This window comes from Felis catus, chromosome B1, assembly GCF_018350175.1.
Source record: "Felis catus isolate Fca126 chromosome B1, F.catus_Fca126_mat1.0, whole genome shotgun sequence".
Taxonomy (NCBI): domain Eukaryota; kingdom Metazoa; phylum Chordata; class Mammalia; order Carnivora; family Felidae; genus Felis; species Felis catus.
The window spans coordinates 43240893-43254018 of record NC_058371.1 but is presented as its reverse complement, the minus strand read 5'-3'; the positions used below and the strand labels follow the sequence as shown (position 1 = coordinate 43254018).

Below are 13126 nucleotides of genomic sequence, written 5' to 3'. Positions count from 1 at the left end.
ACACTACTGTTCTTCCAGTTCAGGTCTCAAACCAACTAAACCTTTTTCTGACCACCACTGAGTTCTTCTTTTTGTCTCCCAAGCCATTTATAATTTTATAATATTTTATAATTGTACTTAGCAAGGACACACAGAAACAGGTCTATGTTATCTTCTCTAGACTCAAAGTCATAATGAATTCTTTGAATATTTATTGTGATATTGTTTATATTTCCTATAAATTTTGCTTCATGACTTTTCAGTGCTAAGTTATTCCTTTCGTGTGTGTGTGTGTGTGTGTGTGTGTGTGTTTGTGTGTTTGTGACTTCCCGCATCTTTTCCAGACAAATTAATCCATGTAATGATATATAAATGTATAAAGTCTAGAGTCTAATCAGCAGTAAAAGAAAGTCAAACAAGGTTCAGGCCCCTACCATATTGAAATAATTCTCAGATGAGGAATTCAGATCCCTCTTTGCCTTATTTCCAAGTTTGAATACATTTTCTTAAAAGTATTACATTTTGATCATGAATAATGTCAAATATTATTTCTCAGCATAAAAATGATGGGTCTTGGTTTTGGGTTGATTATATCAATAGGTGAACATACAATTTTGAGCAAACTAGAACCAGAGAGTTACTGTCTGACAAATTCAGAAGGAATTTGGTCTGCATCTTTAAAATGATATTTTACTATGAGGCTAGGAAACCAAGTCCAAGAAATTTTCCCTACCATATTTCACTTGAAATATTTATAAATATAGGTGAATGTCTCTCTTCCCAAGGTTCTGAAAGGCTGCTGACGTCCTTGGCCTGTCAGGAAGAACACATTCTTACTAAATGTGAGCTCTCTATAAGTCTAGAATAGATATTATGGAACAGAAATCTTTTATCTATGATATTTTCATTTCATATACTGTAGTTTTTATTCTAGAAGTTCTGTTGGTTCTTTTTAAAATGTTTATTTATTTTTATAGAGCACACATGAGCAGGCAAAGGGCACAGATAGAGGGAGAGAGAATCCCAAGTGGGGCTTGGACTCAGGAACCTTGAGATCATGACCTGAGCCAAAAGCAAAAGTCAGATGCTTAACTGACTGAGCCACCCAGGAGCCTCCTATTGGTTCTCTTTTTTTATATCTCCTAATGCTTTTCTCATTATTTTCAGGTCCTTTTTATATCCTTGAGCCTACAAAGTTTGTTTATAACAGCTATTTTAACATTCTTGTCTGTTATTTCCGTCACTTTTATCATTAGTAATTATGGGCTCCGTTGGCTTGATTTTTCTACTATTTATGGGCCACATTTTCCTCCTTCATATTTTTATTACATACTGAATTTTATGAATTGAGTATTATTGAATGACTTCTTGCTTTAAAAATAATTGAACTTCTTTAAATTACTTGCAGGTTAGTTTCCTTTCAAGACTTGTTGTTACGTTCTTTTTAGGGCAGAGAGTAAATTTGCCGCACTTCTAAGTTATGGCCCTTTATGGTCTCTACTGAATGTTCTGTGAATTCAACAAGGTCTGTATGTTTGGGCTGGTAGGACCTTGGACAATTTCCAGACTTCTGTGATTTTAGAAATTGTTCATTTTACAGATGTTGATAATCTTTCTTTCTCTGGAAGTTGTTCTTGGTCAGTAATTCCCTCTTATGAAATAGTCTTCCCAGCAAATTCTAGCTTCCAGCCTCCTAAGCCTTCACTTACCCAGATCTCTGTCTATTAGATTTTTAAGCTGTGTTTGGGTGTCATCTCACTACACCTTAGTCAGGAAATTCCTTTTAGGCAGAGAGCCTGGACAGTGGGAGGCCTCACCTAATTTGTCTTTCTTTTTTCTCAGAGATAATAGTCTTGTGCTGCTTGTTTTCCATTTTCTAGAAATAGTTGTTTCCTATTCTTTACCTATTTTTCTACTTTTTTATGGTAGAAAGGTAATTCTGGACCCTGCTATTTTAATCTGACTGGAAGCATAAATCCTTAAATTTTTTTAGAGCCTGCATTGCTATGACAAGTGAAGAAACAGTAAGAATATTGTTTCTGATGTTTGAGGAATCAGTGAGAATCAGTTACTAGTTTTAAACTGCTTTAGTTATAAAAGCATAGATACTAAATTGAGGATTAGGGATGCAACAAGTAGAAAGGAAAAGGGCTTCCTCACATACCATCAGAAAAATAAAAAAATATAAAAGAAACCACAATTAATTTTCCTCATCATTTAATTCAGTCCTGTATAATTACATCGTATCCCTTGGATCGTGAATTAGTAGTTTGTTTCCATGTGGCCTGATGCTTCTGAATGTAAAGGATTCTAGTAAATCCTCCTGCAGCTTTGTAGTGTGGTCTGAAAATTGTCTAATTCATGCCAGCTTAAGCCCCACATCCTATATCTGTGAGTCTAATTCTTCAAGAATTTGTTAAATAAGTTTGTTAAATGAGTGAAAGAGAATGCAAGAGGTATTTCTGGTCACTTAGTGTATCCAGTTCATTGGCTTCCAGACATTATATCTGGGTAAGGATACAGTTAGACAAGGTCTACTCCATTTTATTTCTGAGCTTACCATTTTTTTAAAAACATGTTTATTTTTGAGAGAGAGAGAGGGAGAGAGAGAGGGGGAGAGAGGGAGAGAGAGAATCCCAAGCAGGCTCCACACTGTCAGTGCAGAGCCCAACTTGGGACTCGATCTCATGAACTGTGAGATCATGACCTGAGCCAAAAACCAAGAGTCAGATGCTTAACCATCTGAGCCACACCAGCACCCCAACTGACATATATTTTTTGAGAGAAAGTCTCAAGATGTGCTTGCTAAATTCAAATTTATTTCTATATAATATCTTTTGATAATAGTACATGAAAATAACCAGTTTCAGTAACATCTTGCTCATCTGGAAGCATGTGGAATACAAATTTGATCTGTGGTCTCTTTCCCCTTCAATTCTAAATGATAGTGTATCAGATCTCTTTTTTCCAGTGTCCTGGTCCTCCTCTTTCTGAACACCTGGTTGTTACTATGATCCAAAGACAAAATTTACTCAAAAAGTAAAATCCTTTTACAAAGTACTGAATTTACTGAAAATTTTTCGATAAATGAAAAAAGTCACAAAAATTAATGCCATAAATTAGAACCGTGTAAATCCACAAATTAAACATTCCTTTTCTTTGAAGGCTTTTTAGCCATCTCATAGTTGGGAGTCTTTCATTGCCCTATTATCTCAAATAATTATCTGTCATCCTTGCTGTTCTCTTTCTCCTCATTTTTTTTTAACATGGAATCATAAGCTGTCTTCCTTTGCTGCTCATACCGTGGTATTAAGATCTCAACCTTCCACCTCATAGTTCTCAACCTTAACTGCTTGCAATAATGAGGGGACCTGCCCCCAGAAATTTCGATATAAATGTCTCAGATGCAGTCCAGGCATGGGTATTTTTTAAACGCTTTTTAGATAATTCTTGAACTCCAGGAATTAGTCAAATTATTCTTCCAGATAGTTCTCTTTTTAAGAGGGTTTTTAGTGTTAGATGGTAAGAAAATAAAACTTCTAACTTCTCACATGTGGTTACATCTTTATAATCTGAAGGCAGATAGCTTATTTCACATTTATTTCAATGTTTCAATTATTACCTTTTTTTGTATTTTTATGCCAATTCTTGAAAATTTGAATAGTGAAATTTTCTTGTATTTTTCTTCTGTATTATCCAGGCACACAATCTGATTATTATGCCTATTTTCACTTCCTTTTGCTTTCAGTACTGTGTCAACTTTAACTGTGTAGAAATTCAATACCAGGTAAATTATCAGACGTGCAATTCTTCTCATCATTGCAATAGCCATGGAGTAAGTAATTTCAATTTTCATTTTAAGCACCATGCTTTAACATTTCAGTAAACAGTTTGGAGACTTTTTAAAAAATCATTAAAATGACTAAAAATCATTTTCATGCTGCTAGGTGTCATTTAATAGTCTATAATTTATAACTTCAATCTTATTTTCTCAAGAAGTCTTGCCAGACTGTTTATTAGAGAAGATAATGTAGAAACATTTAAGATGACTCTGGATGTATAAAGTATCTGGTAAATATATGGTGCAAATGTGCTGTATGCACCATGAATTATTATACAACCAAAATAATCTTATTTTCACAGAGAGGAAGTAGAAACTAGTAAACAAGGTCATTAGAATTTTCTTACTAGTCTTGCTCGTTAGAATCTGGGCTGTTCTGTGAAACTATCAACTAAATGATAGTTAGTGGCATGTTACCGGTAATTACCAATATTTGGGTCTGGTTGTGGAAAGAGATGAAGAATTTTTTAAAAAATGCTTTGGCAGCAGAAGCTAAATATGCTTACTAAAGTATGGACAATTTCAAGAGAAAATTTGTGAAAATTTATTGAATTTGTCTATTCAAGTTAAATTCTCTGGAATGGATAAACTCTCTGAAATAAATTCTCTGTTGAATAAGTATAGAATATTCATTGGTCTCTATTGAACCATCTTGGTCCACAAAAAAACGTTCTATTTTCTGATTACTCCAGATTTGCAACAATTTGAATCATTGCCATTGTCAAAATGGGTTTGCTCCTCCTGAATGCCTGGAGAAGAAGGGAGAATTTGGAAGCATAGATGATGGACACATACCTCCATCTGGTTAGTGTCTTTCAAATTTCATTATTCAAAGATAATATGTAAGAGAAGAAATTATAGATTCCAAGCTAGATTGCAAAACAACTGATACCAACAAGCATGGTTTTGTTTTATTTGTAAGATTTTTAAAAATCTAAGACAGTAGAAGTTTGTTCTGTACTTTTATATTTTTTTAATCTTTTTTTTTAACATTTATTTATTTTTGAGAGAAGAGAGAGACAGAACGTGAGCAGGGATGGGCAGAGAGAGAGGGAAACACAGAATCTGAAGCAGGCTCCAGGCTCTGACCTGTCAGTGCAGGGCCCAATGTGGGACTTGAACTCACGAGCCGTGAGATCATGAGCTGAGCCTAAGTTGGATGCTTAACCGACTGAGCCACCCAGGCACCCCTGTTTTATACTTTTATATTAATATTGATGTGGTTTACTAACAAAAAGTACACCCAATTAAATGTTAGACAATTTAAACGTAGAAATTTCAGTGCGTAAAATTTGACTAGTTAATTTAGATTGTTCACTTAGGGTTGTCTTATACATTTCTGGTTTAAAATAGTGTTTGTTAGTAGTTGTTGTTATATTAATGCCACCAGAATTTTTCAAGCTATCTTTTATTCCTTTCTGCTGCATTGTAAGGGTTCTCATGTAATCTTTAGAAATATCCTCTCTAGAATCTCTTCCCTGAGTTTTCTGAGTAGTATTTTGAGTTTAAGCAGATCTAGGCAGGCCTGGGTATATCTGGGGGATAGTTCCTGGTTTTAGAAGATATTGGAGCCCACCTAGAATAACCTGGAATCAGAGGCTAGCCGTCCTTACCCCTTTCCTTTTGGGGAAAATAATGAAATTCCTTGGCAGATTTACATGAAGCTTGGATACTAGGGGAAAGGCAAACCTAGGGTGACCAACTTTTTACAGAGTTAACACACAGCCATATTAGACTGTGTTTTAGAACCCCCCCAAAAAAAGGGAATAATAATTTAACATGCAACATATAAGTATATATATATTTATTTTTACATATTTATTTATTTTCACATAAATATGTATAAAATAGATGTTTATTTAAAATTATATTATTCTGTGTTATTGATTGTTTTGTTACATAAATGCTCTTATTTAAGCAAAACACTAATAGAGCTCATTACCAGTGTCAATTGATAATAGTTTATAATACAACAAATTAAGCGAGTAATATATGTGAGCAAAAATATAACAATATTTAATAAGGATAATATTTTATAATATATTGTTTAATATAGCAATTGATGTTTACCTCTTTTTAAAAGGTCTTTACTGGATATTTAAATTTTGACATTTATTTTATTTTTGAGACAGAGAGAGAGACAGAGCATGAACAGGGGAGGGTCAGAGAGAGAGAGAGAGAGGGAGACACAGAATCTGAAACAGGCTTCAGGCTCTGAGCTGTCAGCACAGAGCCCGACACGGGGCTTGAACTCACGAACCGCGAGATCATTGGATATTTAAATTTTGTAGCTATCCTGTTGTATATTATTAAGATTCATAAATGTAAGACTTTTCAAAAGGACAGTATAAATATAATAGGATTAAATATATGCTCTATATTTAACAAAAAATAACAATGACATGATTCTTTTTGTCCTATGATATGGTCAGGTGTAATTTTGACCCTTTCCATTTAATTGTCCAATTATCCTTCTCTGAATTGCTTGCAGACTTTCAGACATTCTTTCTTTTAAGCAGCAGCAAAATGGAATAGAGCCAAATATATAATTCCTTTTGACTTGAAGTTCTGCTTTATCAAGCCACTTACTAAATTCAGGTGTCTGTCCATTGTGATGGCATCAGCCAAGGATCTTTTCAACAAATGTATTTGAACATGGCATACTTTGGGCTTTATTTACTAGACACAGTAGGTTTTTAGAATTGTAGAAATTAGTTTGCAGGTCTCCAAAAACTTTCATTAGCTTTGTTTCTACAGGTGTCTTCTGGTAGACCAGGTATCTTATCAATCAGTTCCTTTGCATATTTAAATTCATCATACAGGCTACCCGTTTCAAAAATTCTCATCTTTTTAAACAGTGCAAAGCACATTTGGTGTCATAAGTAAAATCTTTTTTTCTTAGGGAACATGGTTTAAAGCATAGAAGTAATTTGAGTTTGTGAAATTTAAGTTTAATTACAAATAAATTACAATTTTAATTGGGACCTGAGAAGGTCCTGTTTAACTTCTTGCCTTTTTCTAGTTACATTTTTTGAATTCTTAAACAGCCTTATTTCCATTATTTCATTGTATGAGTTGATGTCACAGCCTATGTGAAATTTTTCCCCCTAGGATTCACATATTATCAAATTGTTTCAGAGAAACAGTTAGTCAATTTCTGTTTTTACTGCAACCTTTCTTTCTATTTGAATCCTCAATGTATTGAAAAATTATAGAAGTACATTCTTCTTGTCCAGCGTTTTAAGAAAAAGGTGTTATGTCAGGCCAGTATTTTCAACACATTTTCTACAGCCGGTAACACTAAGCAATCTTGTGCGTGTCCACTTCTGAAGAAGTATCACCTTCCATTTCATAAAGTTTAAAAAATCCCATTATGAGCTTCTACACACTTTGAGGAAACAAAAGTGACCAAAAGCTTTCATGATGAGAGCCTCTATATTACAGGTAAACATATCTCACTCCATTCAGCATTGTGTCCAAGGTGTATAGGATATTTAGCAGGTAGGATCTTTTCCTTGTCTTTGATAAGAAGTTTATAGACTGGATGGGACTTGCAGAAGTTTACATTTGCACTGCCTGCTAAGTATGCATACAGATGACCAAAGTCTAGTTTAGATTTGAGCAAGATAACAAAATTTTTTCTTTATCTTATCTATAATTTCATTAAAATTTGCATAGAAATTAAGAAACTTTTTTAAACTTCATTTTTAAAATCAAATTACTTCAGAGCTGGAGAAATACTTTCCTGCCATATTCACTTGGTAGGACAGAATCCTTGCTACACTTAAGGGGCCAACAGATGTTATCAAAATTTTCACATTTTTCTCCCACCGGAAATTTTAGTGTAATCAGTGAATCAGGAAATGTAACCTCATTTGGTTTGGTAGGGGAATGAGTGATAGGGCAGTGCATGTTTGTTCCTATAGTGTGCTCAAGCTAATTTGCTGGTTATTTTTGTCGGGACTTTGGTGTCTTTTGGGGAGAGAAAAGTTTTTTGTTTGTTTTTATTTGGGAAACAAAAAGTGGAGTTGATTTAAACATATTTGCTTATTTCATCCAAGAAATTTGAGATTCAACCTCCAAATGTGCTTTCACATACCTATTGCATATTCCTTTTTTATTGAGATATAATTGACATATAGCATTATATTAGTTTCAGGTGTACAGTATGATTCAATATTTGTATATATTGTGAAATGATTGCTATAAGTCTAGTTAGCATCCATCACATACATAGTTGTAGGGTTTTTTTTTTTTTGTGATGAGAACTTTTAAGGTCTATTCTGTTAGAAACTTTCAAATATGCAATACAGTATGACTTACCATAGTTACAATGCTATACATTACACTCCTAGGATTTATTTATTTTATAACTGGAAGTTTGTACCTTTGACCTTCTTCATCCATTTCATTTACTGCCACTCCCACACCTCTGGCAACCATCAATCTGTTCTCTGTATCTATGAGCTTGTATTTTTTTTTTTTACATATAAATAAGATCATACAAATGTACTGTCTTTCTGTCTGACTGATTTCACTTAGCATAATGACCTTGAGGTCTATCCATGTTGTTACACATGGTAAGTCTTCATTCTTTTTATGGCTGAATAATATTCCATTATATATATATATATATAACCCCATTTTTTTTATCCATTTATTCATTGATAGACATTTAAGTTGTGTCCATATCTTGGCTATTATAAATAATGCTGCAGTGAACGTGGAGGTGCATATATAGTTTTGAGTTAGTGTTTTCATTTTCTTTGGCTATGTACCCAGAAGTGAAATTGCTGGATCATATGGTAATTCTATTTTTAATTTTTTTAAAACATGTGAGGTGATATCTCCTTATGGTTTTCACTTGTATTTCCCTCTTGATTAGTGATGTTGAACATCTTTTCATGTATGTTAGCCATTTGAATGTTTTCTTTGGAAAAATTTCTATTCATGTCTTGTGCCCATTTAAAAATCAGATTATTTGTTTGTTTGTTTTTTTTTTTTGCTGGTGAGTTGGATGAATTCTTAATATATTTTGGATATTAACCCCTTATTAGATATATTATTGGCAAATATTTTCTCTCATTCAATGGGTTGCCTTTTAATTTTGTTGATGGTTTCCATTGCTGTGCAGCTTTTTAGTTTGCTGTAGTCCCGCTTGTTTATTTTTGCTTTTGTTGTTTTTACTTTTGATGTCAGATTTCAAAAAACTATCACCAAATCAATATCAAGGAGCTTACTACCTGTTTTATTCTAGGAGTTTTATGGTTTCAAGTACATTCAAGTCTTTAAAACATTTTGAGTTAATATTTGTATATTATGTAGAATAGTCCAATTTCATTCTTTAGCATGTGGATAACCAGTTTTCCCAATACCATTAATTTAAGAGACTGTCCTTTCCCCATTTTATATTCTTGGCTCCTTTGTCATAAAATAATTGACCATATATGTGTGGGTTTATTTCTGCATCCAAATTATTTTTGTCATATTGTGTAATATGCTCTGTTTGGTTATTTATATTTTCAATCCAGTGGTATTAAAAATAGTCATGTAGGGTCACCTCATGACTGGGTGAGGGTCACCCAGTCTGGCTCTTGAGCTGGGCTCAGGTCATGATCTCACAGTTCATGGGTTTGAGCCCCATGTCAGGCTTTGTGCTGACAGTGCAGAGCCTACTTGGGATTCTCTCTCTCTCTCTCTCTGCCCCTATCTCTCTGCCCCCCCTCCACTCGTGTGCTATCTCTCTCAAAATAAACAAACTTAAAAAAAAATAGTCATTTAGTTTTCATGTTCAGTGATGTCCGGGTCATGCTGGTGTTAGTATTGTAATGATTCTGATTATCATCATCTGAGCTCTTAGAAAACATGATTATAATATTGACAATAAGAAAAATTATATTAGCACTCTCTTGACACAAAGCACAACAGTTAATCCAAAGACTAAGTCAAAGATGGACTGTTAATGATTTCAATACACTTAGGCTGCACACTTAAGTCGCATCACTCAAAATGAACCACAAATTAGGGGTGCCTAGGCAGCTCAGTCACTTAAGTGTCCGACTTCGGCTCAGGTCATGATTTCACAGTCTGTGAGTTCGAGCCCCGTGTCAGGCTCTGTGCTGACAGCTTAGAGCCTGGAGCCTGCTTTGGATTCTGTGTCTCCCTCTCTCTCTCTGCCCCTCCGCCGCTCATGCTCTATCTCTGTCTCTCAAAAAATGAATAAACGTTAAAAAAAATGAACCACAAATTACAATTGTCAACATCTGCAGTCAGAGTTAAAAACAGCAACCATAGAAGGCGGATAATTTATGCTTACTCATTTGACCCCAAAACAACGTTGCTTTTAGTTCCTGTTTTTTTTAACTTCCAAATGGATTTTGTTCTTTAACTTCAACTTTCCAAACCAGTTTTCATAACTCAGAAAATTTTGCATCTCAGTATTGGATTATTTGGTATTTGATACTTCCCCTATGACAACTTTGATGGTCCCAGGCAAATGTTCATGGTTGCTTTCCCTATGTCACTCTGGGTCCAAATGTCAGTAGAATGGTGGCACTTGAACCTGGGATCAGAGGAAACCTTTTAATCCAACTAGTTTCCTTTGGTCAGCTGCCATAAGGTCTGTCTTAATCCCTTATATTCTGGGGCCTGTATGTCTACTATGAAAGCTCCTCATGCAGGAAGAATCCTTTCTTATTCATGGATGAATCAGTGTTTTTTGTTTTATTAAGGCCTCCAGCTGATTGGATGAGGCCTACTCACATTAAAGAAAGCTTATCAGCTTTACTTAGTCTACTGGTTTAAATGTTAAACTTATTCCAATTCACACTCACAGAAACACCCAGGATAATATTTGACTAAATATCTGAGCATGTTGTGGCCTAGTCAAGTTGGACACATAAAATTAACCAGCATACACACTAATAATAGTATTTGCTAATAGGAAGATACTAGGAGCCCCTCGCTATAAAATTTTTTTGGTAGGGTGTACTTATCTGTATACATAGATTCTTCTTTTTTTTTAAATTAATTAATTAATTAATTAATTTTGAGAGAGACAGAGTGAGTGGCAGAGGGGAAGGGGGGGGGAAGAGGATCTGAAGTGGGCTCCGTACTAATAGCAGAGTGCCTGATGCAGGGCTTGAACTCTCAAAGCATGAGATCATGACCTGAGCTGAAGTCGGACACTCAATTTACTGAGCCACCCAGGCATCCCTGATTATTCTAAATAAACCTGGAATCTATCTATTTATGGCAGAATAGCCAGTTGGAGAAACTGGGTAATCATGTAAGCTGTGTAATTAACAGTGCCATTCATGACTACTTTACTCAAAGCTCTCATCTGTTTTTTTCTGAAATCATTCTGAATGTAGGGGAAAAGGAAAAGAAGGGAAACTTTTAGGAGTTGCAGCTGATGGATTCAAGCTCTTTCATGAAAAACAAAACAAAACAAAACAAAAACACCTTTTTTCTGTACCTGATGTTTGCTTATAAAGTTTGGCAAGGGTAAGACCTCTGTTTTAGGGAGTCTGATTTAACAAACTCTTGAGCCATAAAGGCTAAGACATTTGGGGTAATAAAAGGGAGGAGGTGAAATACCATTAATAGTTAAATGCCTGAAAAATTCACTACATCTTTGGAATTAAGTAAAAGAAGCTTGAGGGAAGATTACTGGGGACTAATCTTAACCAATGTAAAATGGAGACCCAGAGTAAATAAGTGAATAAATATTCTTTCATGGTGGTTACTAGTAGTGCCTGTTAAAACTAGACAATAGGAGGTAAAGATGTAAGACCAGTTTTTTGGGTTTCTAGAAATCCTACTCATGTTCTGAGGCTTTCTGGGCATATATTACATTACTTTTCGAATAACCCATGTGGCATCATTGATCATCCAAAAGACTATAAAACTGGCTGAGAATCAATCTGCAGTATTTGGCCAGAGAGGATGCCCTCTTCATCTGATTCACTGGCTTTCTGATTACAAATATAATGTCATCCTCTTTCCAGAGGTATTGGAAACCCCAATCACAAGCACAAAGTAGACTGGAAAAGTGTTGCTCCTAGCTTGAACTGACTTGAAAAATGCTACAGGAACTAAAAGAGAAGCACTGGGGCAGTCTTCAGAGGAGTATATTAAGCCCTGACCATGCACAACTGTAGCTGGGGGGTGGCTCCTCTACTTATCAGATCCTCCACTGTTTGAACTAGCAGAGAACAGTATTCTATACCAAAATAAAAAAAAACTGGCCAATAAATTTTGGAGAAAGCAGAGCTTGATAACATTATAAACCCAGGTCGGTGGCTGGTATATACAATAAGGTGGAAGTTGAGTACCCATATAGGTCAGATGCTCAGGAATGAATACAGATGTCAGCTGAGAATGAATAAGAACTGATGAGGAAAATGTAGATATTAACATCAGTCAAAAATGGGTCAAAGTCAAGTTTGGCCATGCATTCTACAAAATAATTCTAGAGCCATCTTAATTTCCTATGGCTATATATTTGATTAAAAACTTACTTAAGAGGAGAAAGACTTTTTTCTTTCTGTCTGGTGGCAGCTATCAGCTCAAAGGTAAGCCAAGATGGGTGATTACAAGTACATCCAGGAGTGGGGCGCCTGGGTGGCGCAGTCGGTTGAGCGTCCGACTTCAGCCAGGTCACGATCTCACGGTCTGGGAGTTCGAGCCCCGCGTCAGGCTCTGGGCTGATGGCTCGGAGCCTGGAGCCTGCTTCCGATTCTGTGTCTCCCTCTCTCTCTGCCCCTCCCCCGTTCATGCTCTGTCTCTCTCTGTCTCAAAAATAAATAAACGTTAAAAAAAAAATTATTTACAAGTACATCCAGGAGCTATGGAAGAAGAAGCAGTCCCATGTAATGCGCTTTCTTCTCCGGGTGTGTTGCTGGCACTATTGCCAGCTCTCTGCTCTCCACAGCCCCCTTTCCAGCCCCCCTAGCTGACAAAGCCCTTAAAGCCCACAGACTGGGAGTACAAGGCCAAGCAAGGTTATGTCATACATCAGATTCGTGTGCGACATGGTGGCCATAAATGCCCAGTCCCCGAGAGTGCTACCTATGGCAAGCCTGTCCATCATGGTGTTAACCAGCTAAAATTTTCCCAAAACCTTCAATCTGTTGCAGAGGAGTGAGCTAGATGCTACTGTGGGGTTCTAAGAGTCTTGAATTCTTACTGGGTTGGCGAAGATTCCACATACAAAATCTTTGAGGTTATCCTCATTGATCCATTCCAAAAAGCTATTAGAAGAAACCCCTACACCCAGGGGATCACCAAACCAGTCCACAGGCA

At 35.6% G+C, this 13126-nt stretch overlaps 1 protein-coding gene across 2 annotated transcripts in view; it reads left to right on the top strand.

Annotated features, from left to right (window-relative positions):
• LOC101097969 (disintegrin and metalloproteinase domain-containing protein 5-like) overlaps window positions 1-13126 on the top strand; it is a 128542-nt gene that overhangs the window by 102594 nt on the left and 12822 nt on the right. For both annotated transcript variants that reach the window (XM_006930748.5, XM_019828533.3), the window contains 2 exons: window positions 3728-3814; window positions 4513-4624. In XM_006930748.5, coding sequence (XP_006930810.3) covers window positions 3728-3814; window positions 4513-4624 — 199 coding nt within the window. The remainder of the gene's footprint in view (window positions 1-3727; window positions 3815-4512; window positions 4625-13126) is intronic.